We start from the raw sequence: 18370 nt of genomic DNA on the forward strand, positions 1-18370 counted from the left end.
GTAGGAGAGGTGATGAGAACAGCATGTTTTCATGAAGAACTCTTTGATAAAGTGAAAAGGTGGATTTTAAAAAAAAAAACATGAAAATGGACATACAGCAAAAACAAAAGAACCAGGAAATAGCCTGAATTTGTAAGCATGGAGTCAGGAAGACAAAGGCTCAAAAGGAGCTGAGGCTTACAGGGTGAATGTCAAAAAACAACAACAGTCATTTAAATATGTGCAAAATAAGAGAAAAGTTGAGCTACTTTTGGGAGAAGATGCCAAAGTGGTTAAAGAAATCAGGGAGAAAGCTGAACTGCTTAATTCCTATTTTGCCTCTGACGGTTTTTTGGAAGATTAAAAAAATGGTCCATCTTGTCAGCAGCTGCAGGAGAGACATTCAGGTCAAAATTGGCAAGAAAGTGGAGAGAGAACACTAGCAGCTTTGAATGAATTCAATTTGCCGGAGCCAGATGGATTACATCCCAGGGTGGTAAAGAAACTGGCAGATATGATCTCAGAACCACTAACTGTAATCTTAGAGAACTGCTGGAAATGGGGGATATGCTAGAAGATTGAAGAAGAGCTAACATTTTTCCAATCTTTAAAAGAGAAAAAGTGCACTCAGGAAAATGTATACCATACATGGCTTGATTTCAATATCTGGTTAGAGCCCAGAAAAGATAACAAATTAGTGGGTTTTCAGATATTTAGAAAAAGCCAAAGTGAATACTGAAAGCCAGCATGAGTTTCTTAAAAACAGTTTAGTAATTTATCCTTTTTAAAAAAAAAAAAAAAAAAACAGATTTGAGTAATAGATCAATGGTTGTAATGTGCCTGATCTTTAGTAAGGTAATTGATAAAGTAGACCACAATCTCTTTCTTGCTAAACTGGGGCAATGTGGGATAGATGATTCCAGTACCAACCAGATCTGCAATTGGTTGAATAACCATCATGTGGTTATTAATGGATTTATGCCTAAGTGGAGAGAGATATGCAGTTCTGTTCAACATTTTTATGAATCATTGAGATGGGTAGAAGGGATGCAGAGGATACAAATATGAGGGGGCGGTAGTGCTGCTGCTTCATAAAACAGGATCAGGATTCAAAATAATCTCTATAGATTTGAATATTGGGCCTTTTGCAACCAAATGCATTTCAATGGTGAGAAATGTATGGTTGTACACTTAGGTAGGAAAAATCAGACATGGAGATATAACATAAGATATACCTGGTTCAACAGAAATGTTTGTGAGAAGGCTCTGAGTGTCTGATAGACCACACATTAAATATGAGTAACAATGCTCTCTTCAACTCCCAAAAGAGCCAGTATAATGTTGCAATCTGCTGCACTGATCAGGTGTAGGGGAAGGAGTGGCAGAACCTGGGAAGTGGAGTTAAGAGTGGGATCAACCTAGAATTTCTACAAAGCCACAAGTCTAAGTCCAACCCTTCTTGAATTCCATTGATCCTTATCTAACTCTAGTTGAGAAGATTCCTAATTGCATAAGAATGGCATGATTATTATGCATATTTAGCAATACATCAGTTTGATGAGACCTTCACATGTGGACCTGATCTCTCACACTTGATATCAGGCCACACCTGGAATATTATATCCAGTTTTGTTTGCCACCATAAAAAAGGATGCTGGGGAACTGGAGAAAGCCCGGAGAAAAGCAACAAAAATGGAGAGAGCCTTGGATACTAAATCTTATGTAGAATGGTTAAAAAGATCTGGGTATGTTTAACAGAAAGAAGAGAATATTTATCAAATTTATATCACTCACTATCACTCCATCTCATTAAAGGTGACTCTGAGTGGTGCACCACAATTGATAAAACAGCCAATATAAAAACATCAGATAAGGAACGATAAACATGGCCTCCTCAGAGTTAGCCTCAATATTTGGAAGGGCTGTCACAGGTATTCTTGCATATCTCTGCAGAGATAATTGTCAGCTGTTGATTGATAATCCAATCCTAATCTATTTGGCAGGGGAAAAAAAAACACAAACCAGCCAAAAATAAGCTCATATAATCAATCCAAAACTCACTGGTGGGCAAAAGAAGAAACATGGGATAAACTGATGTCTCTGGATGGGGAATTGGACTTAAAGAGATCCTTATAATTGTAAAAGCTATAATACAGTGTTTAATTTAGACAATTTCTGGATGTGTGGATCTCAACTCTCAGCAATGGTCAGGCTGGCAAGAAACTTGGAAGTTGAAGTCTACACATTGGAAACATTTTCTGTGGACAAATCAAGACAGTAAAGGGCAGATGGTTTTAACAAAATCTGAAAGCATATACTGGTGTTATTTAAAGCTTCAGGGTAGATATTAGATAAAAAAAAAGTTTCTATGGGTGGGTCCGTAGCTCTGGGCTTGGAGGGTTTCTCAGATGAGATTAGTAACGGCATAGCCTCTCTCCTAAAGTGTTTCCATATTGTAATTTAATGAAAAAGGTTGACTCCCATTAATTACTATTGTGGTATTAAAAGGTGTGCAAACATTTTGCTGGAATGAGTAATGCATACGTTAGACACCTCAAAGCTTTAAGGAGAGTTCAAAGCTAGCTCTGTGTGTTCATTTTAACATACTGGCTAGACATGGATCAGGACTGAAAAAACAATGGGAATTGCAAAAGCTATTTCCATTCCTCTAGAGAGCTCTTGCCTTTTGTCCAACTGATCATCCATCACCTGGCCAGCTATCAGCAGTGCTGAGACAGCTGTCTTGATTAGACTGCTGAGAGAGGACAGGCCTTCTTCCCATCAGTCTTAATAATGTAAAGATATCTATTCTGGTTGGTGTTTTGTGTATGAGGTATACTTTAAGTTTGTTGTCCCTGGTGAATGTAACATGTAGCATTCTTTTACATACATATTTCTAACGACCTCAGGTTAGGTCTTGAAAATTAGGTTAGGTTTTGAAAAATCAACATTTTGTCTGAAACCTAAACTTTTCAGGAGAGAGAGAGAAAACAACAGTACAACAAAACATAATCCTATCCTATCAACTCATAGGCATGCTTAGGGTGTCTCAGTTTGTCGTTTGGGGCAAAAAGGTAACCTATGCTTGTTGCATATTATTTTGGTTTTTGGATGAGATGCTACTGGAGATAAATGACTGAATTGGTAGTAACCCAAACTGTTTGAAGCCATTTGCCAGGGAGGAAATCTGCCAAATATTCTAATAGACAAAAATATATGTAGAGGCAAGGTGGTTGAAGGAGACAAAGTTGCAGTGAACAAGACACTATTCGGGAACTATGACTTTGAAATCAGTAAAATCCAGAAATTGCTTATTCCATAACATGAAAGCTGTGAACCACATTTTACAGACTGATTTGAAAAGTGTTTTTCAACATGATGTGCCCATATGTGATTGGCTATGACTCCCATATCGCCTGCAGCCCACATGTTTATGGTTGTTGCAGTCCAGAATATTAAGCGGGCATTAATTTAGAGTAAATTGCATTAACAAGCCAACTTTTTCACTTCAAAAAAGTATGTTTTCTGCTGTCTCAAAGACTTTCTTTCATATCTTTTAAAGATAAAATTTATCACTTGAAATTATTATCAAAATCCAAGTTCCCAATTACACTGTGAAGCAATTGATTATTTAGGATAGCTTTCTCCAGTCAATGGCTCTGCAAGCTGGGAATTGTGCAGTTGTAATCCAACAGAGTTATAGTATGGTACCAGATGTCTTAGCTACACTGCACTAACTTGATAGCAAATTGCTTAGTACATTGTGGGAGAATACAGCTTATAATGAAATCACTCACTACTACCCAGCAGCTAAATTTCATTTCGGGAAGGAGAACCATGTTTTTGCAAGCAGATTTTCTTTTTAAACCCGTGGACCTATAACTATTGCATAATTATTAATCTATCAGCCTTCTCCACTTCAAAATCATATAATTAAGAAACTGCAGCAGAAGCCCAAGAAGCACAATCTACTGTACTTACATTTTTAAAAATCTCTCTATGCCCAGGTCTCCCTAGAATGGTCAGATCCAAAATTTTTCAAACCTGTTTTAGGAATAGTGACATTAGGAAATTGAATGCATGTCCAAATCCCTCCAAAATGAGACTTTTTTTCCCCTTTGGGAGGAATTTTGAAGGGGAAAAAAATTCTGCAAGGGATCTGTTTTATCAATTAACTCATGCAAATCCTGAAAAATATAGTTGAAAATGTTAGTCCTGCTTATTCTGGTGATTTCCTTTATTCATATGTTTTTTTGGGGTCTGCTAAAGAAATCAACATTGTGGCCTTATTTTTGAATAAAATAAACAGTGAAGGTTCTCTGCAGAAGTCAGGATTGAGTCCTGGTGACTACTTAGTCATTTCTTGGCGGTAAGGCAAAATATTTGTTACAGCTTTCTTCTGAGGTGTTTCTTCGACTTCCATTCTGGCCCACTGCCTTGGGATTTTCTGGTTTCTCCTATTCAATATTAACTCTGTTGGATTCTGCTTAGCCTTTGTGGGGCCAGCAGAATCTCAGTGCCAAAATATTTTTTTATAGCTAATACCAACTCCCTGTAAAATCATATGATTTAATAATAAAGTAAATAATTAAAGTTGCTCCATCCATCCATCTCTGCCTGACTTCTCCCATTTTTGAAGCAGGGTTTTTGCATGCAAGATAGTCTCTTGAATTCATAGAACTTGTATGTGTGGGATGTGTGTTGAATAAGTGAAACTAATCCTGTTTGTTCTACTTTGTGTTAGCAAGTAATGCCAATCAGAAAGCAGACAGCCACACTGTATGAACATCAGCTCTCAAATAAGGAAGGAAGTGAATGCATCTCTTTCTGCTCATGATCTTGTGACATCATTTCCCCTAGTATCTGAATATTAAGTGAGAATTGGAAATGTCACTACTAAATAGTGGTTGTTTTAGGTAATTCATTAGCTTATTGCTCATCATCACATAGAGTCCTTAGTCCCAGAGGTGGCAGGCAGAACTGCTCTTCTGGCTTCTGGTCTTCGTGGGCACCAGAGTGCTGGAAAATGCCCTGAAAATGCCCCGAAAAACAGCCAAAAATGGCCCGAAAAACAGGCATGCAAGCACTGGCCAGCTGGTCTTGGGTTTCCGGTGCTCTGGCGAGTGCAAAGATCAGCTGGCCTGCATGCATGCACACGCCAGAAACCTGAAGACCAGCTGGCCAGTGCGCACATGTGCACTGGCCAGGTGGTCTTCCCATTTCCGGTGCTCCAGCACACGTTGCGTGCACATGCATCATGCACATGCACATGTATTCCGGTTTGGGCACTCAGTGCCGAAAAGGTTCACCATCACTGCATTAGACCTTTGAGAGGGTTGAAGTCTCTTGGATTTCAAGCTGATTGTTGTAGATAAAGAAATGTTCCTTGCTGAGCTCATAGTCTGTATACTGAAGGCTGATGTAACTTACTTATTTTTCAGGTAGAGATGTTGAAAGTAAAATTCATTAATTTTAATTTGCAGGTTTGTGGTGGTTAACAGCATTTATTTCAGCATCTGATTAACCTTTTTTTTTTTTTTTACTTTGACTAGTTTATGTAAAATAAACTAATGAAGTAGGGCAGAACCATAAATCATGAAACAGGATATGATTAGGATATCATATGACCATTTTACTCATGCTTAAAGGTATGTGTGCTAAATGAAACTTCACTGATAGTATTCTACCATCAAATATTGTAAATGTATTAATAAATTTGTGAATAGATCTTGGCCCAGTTAAAATATTCTGTTATGTTAGAAGCGAAAAAAGTGGAGCAACTATTGTATAATAGAGTTTATATACTCAAAAAAGCTTTCAGTATAGATCAGTCATTAGACAACTATTAGAATTTAATGTGATAACTATAATGCACTCATATTTTTTGTCATAATTAAAGAAAAAGCTAGAATGTGTTGATATGTATTGCTGCAAAAGCAATATGCTTTTTATATCTTAAATGACTAACATTTTAATTATGGCTTCAATATTAATGCACTTCATTAGATTCACAAAAATTGGTTTTTTACATTTCATATTTTTGCATAATGGTCAGCCTTCAGTATTAAGCAAATAAATTGATAAATAAATTAAATGTCAAGCTTACTAAATTAGGTTTTGATTTGTTGTATAAACTTCTAAGTGGCAAGTAAAGAAACTCTGTAATTTCCACAATATGATAATAGCCATTTAGGTTTTGGTCTTAGGCTTTGGGCAAGCTATAATTTTAAAGAGCACAAAATTACATAACAATTTACCAGCTGAGACATTAAATTAAAGAAACACAAAAAGCCACGATCCTTTACTGTGACTGAACTTGGAAACCTTCAGGTCTCATGGAAAGAAAGATATTTTGTTTGGAGATTTGAGGGAGATTTTTATATTAGTCTTTTTTGAGTTTGCATAGATGGGGTTGTTTTGTTAAGAAATCCTGATGTTGGAATTTTGCCCCGGATGTAAGAGTCAGATTGTTATTTGGTTTGCAAGGTATAAATGCATTTGTAGAAATCATAAAGTATCTTCATAATAATTCTATGTCTAGCCTGACTAGGTGGCTCAGTGGCTAAGACACTGAGCTTGTCAATCAGAAAGGTCGGCAGTTCGAATCCCTGGTAGAGGTCTCCTGCGTGAGCAGGGGGCTGGACTAGATGACCTCCAAGGTCCCTTCCAACTCTGTCACTGTTAGTCTCCCATGTCTGCATACAGAGGGCCGTGAAAACAAACAAAATAACTATCTTCTAATTATTCCAGTTATTTTACAACAGCATTTCTGGCTGTCTGGTACAGAACAGATTCTGTAATAGAAGGAGCAGTGCTTTTCTGCATCCCTATTTTGATGCAAACTAGGTATTGCCAGGAAGATACTTAGAAAAGATTATTGGAAGATCAAAAATGATCAAGATGCAATAAATGGATAAGGCAATCTTACGGGACTGTTTGCAACAATTTGCTATCATGTAGTCTTGTCATTGGAGACAAGAATGAGGGATAGAAGCATTACATACCACTTACCACTGATGGACGTTTGTCTGACATTCTTTTTTACCATAAAAAGCTCAAGGGCAGTGCCATTTAGGGCACATTACTCAAAACCTGTTCTCTTGGTCATTTTGTCGAGCTGATCGTACAAAGGTGTAGTACGAGGTAATTGCCTTTGTTTTTAGTACAAAGATCTTTTGGATTTCTTTGTGCCAATTGTCCTTTCTCAGCTGGCTTGCTGTTGTCTGTTTATTTATAAATGCATTATTATCCTTATTTATTTAAACTGGTTAGGTATTCATCTATTGCTGTTTATAAAAAGTTAAATATTTTTTTAAAAAAAAATTGTCATATTTCCTTTTTTGTACTTCTATATGCATCCTTTCTGCCTTTTGCAGTTATTGATGGTAATTTTATCAATGCCGAAGGTGTATAAGTGGTGTTATTAGCACTATTAAGTGGCATTTACCAATAATAAATCAATCAATAAAAATTCATTTTGGTGCTGATTCCAGGATGTGTTCAGTTATTTCACAATATATTCAAACAAATTAAAAATAGAAGATAAATTAGAAAAGTAAAGGAAGAATAAAGCTAAAACAAAAAAAGTGATAAATCCTGCTAGCAACACAAAGAACAGTTGTAACCATTATCCAGCAAAGGGCTTCAACTATCCATGCCCAGTTCTAGGAGAACAGCAGGTCTTTTCAAGGCCCTCTGGAATGCTATCAGAATGGAAGGCAACCAGATCTCAGAAGGAACTCATTCCAGTGGGTAGAAAACTATAACTGTGAAGATTAAATAGAGCTATAATATTTATTAAATCAGAATAAGCAAAATACTCTTTTTCTGCTCCAAAAAGTATCAAATACTTCCACCATCCTCATCCCCCCAGCTCATTAAGGTAAATGACATCCAATCCATTGGCTGATGCTTCCAGCACCTTTTCATCAAAGTTAAATCATGTCTTTTGACTGGTGCTCTAGTGTAATGTCATCCTCCCCAAATCCTAAAGGAAAAGTGCTAAATTTAGATTATGGAAACATATCTTTTCAGACAATCTGGCATTGCAATCATCTGCATTTATAAGAAATGTCTCAGAATGTGAAGCTACTACATTGGCTACATGTGTTTTAAGCTTTAGAACAACACTCTTCAGTATTACCATTAACTGCTGTGGGGAAAATACAGATTGGCAATCATGAAATAAAATATGTTTTGACTTCATTGACTATAGCTTTCCTTCAATAAAGGTTCTGCCATGTTTTTTTTAAAATGAGTATGTGATTTATAATGGAGCAATCACAATTTAATGCAACAAAATCCACAGTGCAATCATGTTTTTCCACACAATGAACAATCCCACAAAACTGGTGCTGATTGGTATTCCTTTTGTATCTTTTTCAGGGAAAGAAATAACAGCTGAAACCTTCATGGAGAAATTGGATAATGGTGCTTTGCTCTGTCAGCTAGCAGAGACTTTACAGGAGAAATTTAAAGAAAACTGCATTGAAATCAAATTTGGGAAGGTAAACTTAATTTAGGAAAGTACATGTATGTGAGGATTTTTGTTTATTTTTTTAATGGTTTCAATCTTTCCAGTGACAATAACTAATGATTTATTTCTTTTGCCATATGCAAAATTACTAATGCTGGTGAAAGCTGCTTTAGTCTGGTTGTAATCTAATAGGAAATCATGACAGTGTTTAATCAGCGGCTGTCTTCAATGTCAATTATTGGTGCAAAGTCAGGATAAACATAAAATCAAATAAATGAGCATTTTAAAGATTATATGAATACTTGCCTCTGCATTAATCTTTCCCTTGTGGAATTGCATACCAGAAGTAATAAGGCAGGGAAGCTGAAGCAATCTATACAATTTAATTACAATTTTGGGTGGGGTGTAGAAAAGATGCCGTGATGTTTAGCTCTCTTTTTGAATATACTTTGACCTGGTATGGCCTGCTTTGAGAAACAGTAATAATTTTGTAATCTGGAAAAGGCTTTCCAGTTTAATGGCCTGAGGTCTTTTAAAAGTAGAAATAACAAACATCAAACATAGGATCTTCCACGGGCAAAGCTGTATTTTCCTCCTAACCTGAGTTCTATCAGTATTTTTATGTATGATGCCAAACAATAGTTTATGACTTGATCTGTAAGCAGTATCAGCTAGATGAAAGGGGTACTGAAGGTGAAAGAGCAATGAACAGAAGATGATGTCACACTGAACTATGGTAGTTGCTACAATTATTCACATTTGCTTTTCCCTGAAATGGTTAGTGCTGCCTCATAAATTAAAATGGAGATGATTTGTTGCTGCTTTACTATTTATGTTAGCACTTAATTCTTTTTTAAAAAAAATAATTTAATTTTATTTATTTTATTTTATTCAATTTATATCCCGCCCTTCTCCAAGTGGACTCAGGGCGGTGCACAGCCAGAACTAAAACACATATCAATACAAAATTTAAAATTATTAAAAGAATTAAATAACTGTGGCCCAAAAATTTAAAACATTGAAAACTAAAACCCCTTTGACAATTTAAAAAGCTAAAAAACTAAAAAAAAAGGGGGGGAGGGGTGTTTCACGCCAGCCCTGCTTGATGGAAAAGAAAAGTTTTTAGGGCATGGCAAAAAACCCGGAGATCCGATATCCTTCGTATCTCCGGGGGCAAATCGTTCCAGAGGCCAGGAGCTGCCACAGAGAAGGCCCTCCCCTTGGGGGTCGCCAGCCGACATTGCCTGGCTGACGGCACCCTGAAGAGTCCCTCTCTGTGGGAGCGTACTGGTCGGTGGGAGGCTATCGGCGGCAGAAGGCGGTCCCGCAAATACCCAGGTCCCATGCCATGGAGCGCTTTAAAGGTGGTGACCAATACCTTGAAGCACACCCGGAAGACCACTGAAAGCCAATGCAGCTCATGCAGGAGAGGTGTCACATGGGAGCAGCCCTTCGCTCCCATAATCCCCCGCGCGGCCGCATTCTGCACCAGTTGGAGCCTCCGGGTGCTCATCAAGGGGAGCCCCATGTAGAGAGCATTGCAGTAGTCCAGGCGGGAAGTGACGAGCGCCTGAGTGACTGTGAATTGATGGGTTTTTTTAATTTCCTGCCCTTATTACTTTTATAAATAACTCAAGGCCACAAATGTACCTAATACTCCTCCCCCTTCATATTTTCCTCACAACAGCAATCTCATAAAGTGGGTTGGGCTGAAAGAGAGTGATTGACCCAAAATCACCCTGCTGGCTTTCATGCCTAAGATTGAAACTAGAACTCAGTTTCCTGGTTTCTAGGCTGGTGCATTAACCATTTGATCAAATTGGTCTAGTGATTACGAATTTTGGTGGTTGTTTTATGCCACAATATGAAGGTATAAAATAACTGATAGTTCCCTTCTTTCTTGAAGTTTTTTTCCCCTTTCCAGAAGCTAGTTTCTTTTCCAAGGTAGTGTAGATGTCATGCAAATGAGAGCTGAAAACCTCACCCTAATGCTGTGTAAATGTGAGTGAGAGTGTGAGCACAAGCATATTATTTTACATTCCATAGCTTAAGAATGAAAAGAAGTGGCAGCACAACAGCTTTTACCATTGCCAACATTTGCCAAGGCATGTTTCCCTTTTCATGGGTTCTTGGGTAGAAGCTTCAAGCTATAAACTCCACAGCTGGAAAATGCATGTCTTGATACAAAAGAGTATTTACAGTATATGAGAATGCTGTCACATGGCATTTAACGTACTAAAGGATTCTGTAATGCTCTTCCAAAGCATGAGATTAACTGCATTCATAATATACTGTATGTGCTACTACAGAGTCATGCGGCTGCATAAAACTTATAATGGAGCTCATATCCAGCTGCTGTCTTGAAGATGTGGTTGGCAGCTGGAAACTTTAAGACACTTCAGCTGCTATTAAAAGTGATAAAGCACTCGGTAGGTAGGTGCAGGCTGATTGTTTTTAAAAAGGAAACAGCTGCCAGAGGATCTGTGCCTGAAACAACAGCCAAACTGCAGCTGAGTGAGTGGGAGGTAGACAGCAGAGAAGAGGTTAGAATGAAGGAAAGAGAAAAAGGGATGAAGAAGATTTTACCAATAAAGTAATTCCATGAACTGAAAGCTTATCAGTCACGTTTTTTATACCTCAGCAGGGTGCATGTCTCCATCAGACTTCATTGACAGTTATTGTCTTTGTTTCATTTCCCCAAATAAATTAAAACATTACTTTTATATCTTAATGCATTCTTTCATATAATGGGAGCTTTCTGGTTTCTTTCTGGTGCCAAATCATGCCTCTCGAAGTAGAGCTTAAGAATTTATTGCACACTGACTCTCAAAGGGATTCCTTCTTTTTCAATAATACAGAGATTGAACAAGTGACTCATATTGAATCTTTGTTTAATTATATGGGAGCAAGAAATAACAAATTTTATGTAAGCCATCACATATTAACCAAGCACATTTTTGCTTAGCCTGTTGTGTGGAATCCAAACCATAGTAGTTTAGCATGCTGTGTGAATGCAGGAAAATGAGTCAACTGAGTACACATTATTAAGTGAAGACAAGTAAAATGTGAAGAACAGAGTTCTACCTGGTTTTATGCAGTTTTCCTTGATGCAACTTCGGTTACAAACCTACTCATTCCTCAGTTTATCTGCTAAAATCACACTACAAACCACAAGTACATGTGAATATCAGTAGGGATGGACTGAAATTGTCTGCAGTTTAAGCATATTTTTAATCCAAGATTAATTCAAGTGTTATTTCAGTGGTGTGACTACATAGCTTTGTGGTTAAGAATGGTGGTGAATTAATAGCCCTGAAATATTTTGAGGGCACTGAGTAGAGAAAATTGTTTTAGGATGTTGTTTGGATGGTTCATGTACCAAGACCTTATACCTCAGCCACACACATTTCCTTAGGCAACATTAGTAACATGAGTATATTACTTCAGATAGGAACACAATGGTGAATAACCACAATCCAAATAATTTTATTTTGGTAAAGGCCATCTATGTGACTGAAATGAGCTGTGGTGGCACAGTGGTTAGAATGCAGTCTTTCAGGCTAATACTGCATTCCACTGCCAGCAGTTCGATCCTGACCAGCTCAAGGTTGACTCAGTCTTCCATCTTTCCAATGTCAGTAAAATCAGAAGCCAGATTTTAGGGGGAATATGTTTACAAATTGCTTAGAGAGGACTGTAAAGCACTATGAACTAGTATATAAGTCTAAATTCTATTGCTAGTGCTATTATTAAAGTGATACTTGGCTTGGCTCATATTTTATAAAAAGCCTGACAGAAAGTGCTTCAGAGTTTGAAAGGTAGCTGTTTAGGGGGAAAATTTAAATAGCTATTATCCAAAAGGATGTTTATATAATGAAAGTAAGTTTCTCAACTCAACACAAATAAATATAAATTTGAGACAGTCTATGTTAATTATATTTCAGACTTAATACTGGTTACATTCCAACATCTCTTAAGGCAATTTAATGAAAAATGTGTGCTGTCTAATGTTCACCTAAAAATAAATAGTACCAATTCTAATAGCAAAATGTAGGTTTGATGCTTTTTCCCTTGTCAGTTTTCTAGATCTTTTTTCAGGAGCAAGACAGGAAAAAAAATGTAACAGATAGACATTTTGTTCCTCATCTTTATGTAAATTGATTTTCTGCCCACTGTGAAGTACCCTGACAGGATAAAAAAAGTGTCAGCAAAACCAAAGATTAGATTTGCAGGGATCAAAATCGTGAGGTAGATAGATCAGAGGTTGTGGTCATTTTCTCATTTAGAACAAAATATTATCTCTGAAAACTACAGTGGGCTTTGTTGACACTCATATTTCATCTTCACAATGACTCATTTGGAGTGACTAATGCTATGAGGACCCTTCGGTGTCAGTAAGATGAGCTCCATCTGGCACTTTGTGTGGTCCTGCTAGGTTCTATCTCTTCCTACAAAGGGGAGGAAAAATATAGACTTCCTTTGCAACTTTCCTCTGTTACTGACCAGCCTTCAAAGGCCATGAGGGCACATCATTATTTTCATCTCAAAGAAATGGAATGCAACAAACTATTTTGGTCTTGTCAGAATCAATTTGAGCATGGCTCTTTCCATGATGTAAACCCATGAGAATAGTTTCCATAAAGCCTGGATATAGGAAGCCCAAGACTATAAAGAATCCTATTGTGGAGAATCTGGGATAGCATAGAGTTCACATTTGGTGCATGAAATTTATGCAAGTCATGTAGTATACATACATTTGTGCTGGGAAAACAGCCCAAATCTGTTTCTCTAGCTGGGTGTGATGAGATACTTTGCCAATAGAAAAGACACTGTATCTCTATTCATACTCATGTTTTTTGCGTAAATTATTTCCAGATTTTTTTTTTATTCCAAGCATTATAGTGCCTTCCCCCACCACCCACTCTCATCTCAGCTCATTTCTTTATCAGGAAACATATGTCCTCAATTTTTATTATGACACACTCTTCACATATTGCTGTATCTCATGCCACTTGTTGAAATTCTGTGCTGTTCACATACTTAATCTGCATATTTGAGCTTCCATAAAAAGGTAAAGGTAAAGATTCCCCTCGCACATATGTGCTAGTCATTCCCGACTCTAGGGGGCAGTGCTCATCTCCATTTCAAAGCCGAAGAGCCAGCACTGTCCGAAAACGTCTCCGTGGTCATGTAGCATGACTAAATGCCAAAGGAGCACAGAACGCTGTTACCTTCCCACCAAAGGTGGTCCCTATTTTTCTACTTGCATTTTTTATGTGCTTTTGAACTGCTAGGTTGACAGAAGCTGGGACCAAATAACAGGAGCTCACCCCGTTACGCGGCACTAGGGATTCGAACTGCTGAACTGTCGAGCTTTCGATCGACAAGCTCAGTGTCTTAGCCACTGAGCTACTGCGTCCCTCTTGAGCTTCCATATAGAATTCTATATTTGATGTATGTATACTATTATAATGATCATTATAATGTTAGTTACAGGTAGTCCATGACTTACAACCATAATTGAGCTCAGAGTTATGGTCATAAGTTGTGACAGTCATTATTTGAGTCATTGCCTGGCTCTACTTTTTTGAGAAAGTCATTAAGCAAACACCAGGGTTATTAACCAAATGATACAATTGTTAAGCAAACATCTGAAAATAAGGACCTGATACTTGCAAAAAACAAAACAAAACAAAACCACCAAAAATCATAGTGGGGAGGAACAACCATTGGAACTTTTAAAAATGGTCATAAATAGGGACTTTTGGGGGGGGCATTGTAACTTCAAATAGTCGCTTAGCAAGGACTATTTGCATTTACCAATTTGGGTATATAATACAATTCCATGCAAGTTGGGAAGGAGGATCTAGAGTTGAACTTCCATTGGCTTAATGGTTTCCAATTTTCAAAAATCAAAATTGTGTAAACTGTGCAATGTTGCTTCTGCCTTCTAAATATATATGGTTTCCTTAAATATAATGCAATCACAGCAATATCAAGGTGAAATTCTACCTTGTTTTAAATTGAACACTGGGGAGAACATCCAATTTGTTTTGGTAATGATCTCCTATACCCATTCTTCTTTAATAACTTGTAGCATTGGGGAGCATGATCAGGGATTTAAAACAAAGTCCAAATAAAGGAACTCTCTCTTAGGAAAAAAGGCTACAATTCAGTGATTGAATATGTGGTCTATACAGAGAAGTATGCCAGGTTTAAACTTTAGCACAGGGGTGTCCAACCTTGGCAATTTTAAGTTTTGTGGTCTTCAACTTCAGCATAGAGGCTGGGGAGTTGAAGTTTACAAATCTTAAAGTTACCAAGGTTGGACACTTCTGCTTTAGTATCTTTCTTTCTTTTAAAGACAAGGGAATCAATATTGGGCAGAGTGACCAAATATCAAACAAAATCTTATGGGTCAGACTGGGCCTTATGTTTATTAACAATTAGAATTGGGCAATGTGTTCCCTGTGTCACTTTATGGCAGGGGTGTCAAACTCAAGGCCGCTGCCGAACCTAGCAGGAGGTTGAGCAATGCACTAGTGCAACGGCCACAAAGCGAGATGGGTGGGGGTGGAATACAGAGCAAGGTGGAGGGGAGGGGAGCAACCTGGCCAAGGAGAGTGAGCACAGCAGCAGTGGGAACTGGCCATGCCACCCAGGCCACGGCCACTCCGGCCACGGTCCCCCTGGCCCCCTGAAGTAAACCACAATCCTGATGCGGCCCTCAATGAAATTGAGTTAGACATCCCTGCTCTATGGAAACAAAAGTTGGACTTTGAAAAAGCAAAATGGAAAGACTATGCATGCTTCTAAACTTTCATGTTGGAGAAGACTCCTGAGAATACTGTGGACAGCCAAGAAAACAAAGAAATGGATTACTGAACAAATTAGTGACTTGTGCACTCAAGGCACAAATCACCTGGTTCAAATATAGGAGCACAGTGGCTTGGGTGGTTAGGACTCTGGGTCAGAGATTAGCAAATCTGCATTTGAGATCTGAGTGCTGCCATGGAATGGGATGAGTTCCCATCCTTTGGTTCAACTCCTGCCGAGAACATGAAAGGAGCCCCCAACTGGGTATCCTCTGGGCAACGATGATATCAGTAATCCTTTCAGCCTGGAAGCACCTTGGTGCTTCTGACATGAGTGTAATGTGACCAGACTCAAATTATCCAGATATATTATGCAAAGACCACAGAGAAGGCTCTAATGATGAGAAAGTGGCAGGAAAGAGAAGAGGCTGATCAGCAATGGGGCAGATAGTAGCAATGAATACACCATTGGAAGTATTGAAGGACTAGGTTAGGGGCAAATCATGGAGAAATTTTATCATGTGGTTGCTAAGAATTGACAACAATTTGATGGCACATCATCCTAATTTCCTATGGTTATTGACTCTTTATACAATTGTTTATTATTTCTAATCCTTTAAGACTGTTTCTGAAATTATAGGACAGGACTGCCATTGAAAAAGTCAACTGTGTACTCCTCTACAACTTGCAGCAATGTGTCCAGTGTTCTGAGGCATTATCATTTGAAGCATTTTAACATCTCTGATGGTATCCTATTGGTTACTTATAATGCTTTCAGAGGGTCCATTTTAAAACTGGGAACTCCCTATTTTGGGAATCTAGGAGGGTACCTTCCTATTCAGGATGGATTTGTGTCATAGCAGAGATACATTTTATGTCATGAAATTTTATATGGTAAAACTGCTCCCATGTTTTTCCGAAAATAAGACCCGGTTTTATATACATATATTTTTGGCTCCAAAATAGCCATTAGGGCTTATTTTCAGGGAAACAGGATATCATGGTGATCAGCCCAGCTGGCCACTCCATCCCCCTGCACAAAAGGTGATGCATGCAGGGGCCGATGTTGTCTGACAGCAGCTGCAGCCCACTGGCCCATTGGTTGGCACACTCTGGGATTGTGCAGCCCATGTAGTGCAGGTGAATTGATTACCTGTCCGAGCAGCAGGGGGAGGCAGAGGTAGGGGGAGGCACATGAACCAGACACATTGTTTAGGCCACTAGAAAGCTGAGAATCAGGCTGGAGTGCTCGGGTCATCACAGGAGGCTCATCTTCTTGCAGCGGCACCACCAGCAGATGGAGGCAGAGGCGCGGGGGGAGGCAGGCAATCCTGACATGCTGCACGGGCCTTAGGCAAGCCAAGAGATGGAGGGATGGAATGGGGAGGCGGCCATCTTTGCATCTCTTGGCTGATCTGCAGCCCACGTGGCGCATCTGGATCACATGCTACCCCCCGCTTCTGCCTTTGCCTGCTGCTTGGACAGGTAATAAACTCAGCTGTGCTGTGTTGTGCAGGCTGTGGCTGCTGCTAGACACTGTTGGCCCCTGCGCCCTCTCTTCCTCCAGTGCTGGCCACATCCCACACTGATGACGACCTTAACTAGGGCTTATTTTCGGGGTAGGTCTTCTTTACAGATAAACGGTATACAGTTTTCCTTTTTGTAATTTTTTTGTCTTGTCTTATTTTTTTTGTCAATTACTTTAATTTTTTTATTGGTTTTAAATATTGGTAGATATTAATGGGGCATCATATTCACTAGAATGGCACGATTTGTACTGTTTGTGTGGGATATATATCTTAATATTTATACATGTTGAAGAGGTTAGTCCAGAGACTGGAAATGGACTGGCACACTTTTAAGTTTCCAGTTCTTTAAAAATATGCAAACAAGCAACAAACTCAACACTTTTTGTTGAAATGCAATGAAAGAATGACACATAGCTGACACATACTCACACAATCAAAATGTTAAAAAGCATGTCATGTAAATGTATAATCTTAATTTGCCTCAAGAAAACGTAATCGTTAAAATCTGAGGATTTAATAGCAGGCTGATTCCATGGGAACTGAGTGATCATTTCTGAAGATTGCAGTTCTGTTTTCCTGCCTGCAGACTTGCCTCTGGGACACTGTGTGGTATTTGCATTATGACCAAATTTATATTCCAGCAGATTTAAGAGAAAAGGAGATTCAGTGACAGCTATGTCAATATATGCTGCCTATTAGTAAATGGCTGGAACTATTCAGGTTATTGCTAATGATATACTGGTCTTCCAACTACAGGTTATTATTCTAGAAAGTGTGAGAGTTTCTCTCTTTTTGAAGTAATTCATATTGCAGAAGTTCATTTTGTAATTTTTCTCCCAGTGTCTTGGATTTCATCTCCTTACTTTCCAGACCATATTTTACTTCTCCTGACAGATAGTTAATCTGAGAATTTTGCAGCTGTACAAATAAATTCAAAGCACCAAGGCATGTGTGGTATGCACAGAGTCCTTATTACTTTGAAATCACTAAATAATCTCTATGTATGCTCACATGTGTTTTGAAGAGTTAAACTCAAATAACATGTGCATTAGTAGTTATCGGGATAATATTCACGGCATTATTCCAACTGTACTGGATGGATTACCTTTCTGGTATTATTGCTAAGAGAGAAAAAAATGCTAGGTTCTGAAATGAAAGGATATACTATAAACCAGAAGATGAAATGACTCTGTCTCTAGCTCTCAAAATAGGTGACTGTACATAATTCTAACATGCAAGCATTGTTATAATCTTTTACATGAGCATTTTAGCTCAATTTGCGATAAGATCATGCCATTTATATCTGGGGACAGGTATAAAATTGGCATCAGATATCATGTCCAGTCTAACCAAAAAAAAAAAAAAAAACCTTTATGAGATTTGTTAATAGCAGGCCAGATAGAATAACATAAATTTAATTTATTAACACAAACCTACTAAAGGGCATTAAACGGATGAATGCAGTAGAAGGTAATGGCTGGACAATATGCCAGTGGACCGGAACCAATAATGGTAGCAGTTCTTAATTTTACTTGTGCCAATTTCCACTAAGAGAGGAAGGGCAGCTCATG

The 18370-nt window shown here is 38.2% G+C and overlaps 1 protein-coding gene across 3 annotated transcripts in view; it reads left to right on the forward strand.

Annotated features, from left to right (window-relative positions):
* Nucleotides 1-18370, forward strand: part of GAS2 (growth arrest specific 2) — a 125892-nt gene that overhangs the window by 31564 nt on the left and 75958 nt on the right. For all 3 annotated transcript variants that reach the window (XM_034417243.3, XM_034417244.3, XM_034417245.2), the window contains exon 3: nt 8365-8486. In XM_034417243.3, coding sequence (XP_034273134.1) covers nt 8365-8486 — 122 coding nt within the window. The remainder of the gene's footprint in view (nt 1-8364; nt 8487-18370) is intronic.

The sequence above is a fragment of the Pantherophis guttatus genome, chromosome 1 (genome assembly GCF_059756535.1).
Source record: "Pantherophis guttatus breed Tessera chromosome 1, ASM5975653v1, whole genome shotgun sequence".
NCBI lineage: Eukaryota > Metazoa > Chordata > Lepidosauria > Squamata > Colubridae > Pantherophis > Pantherophis guttatus.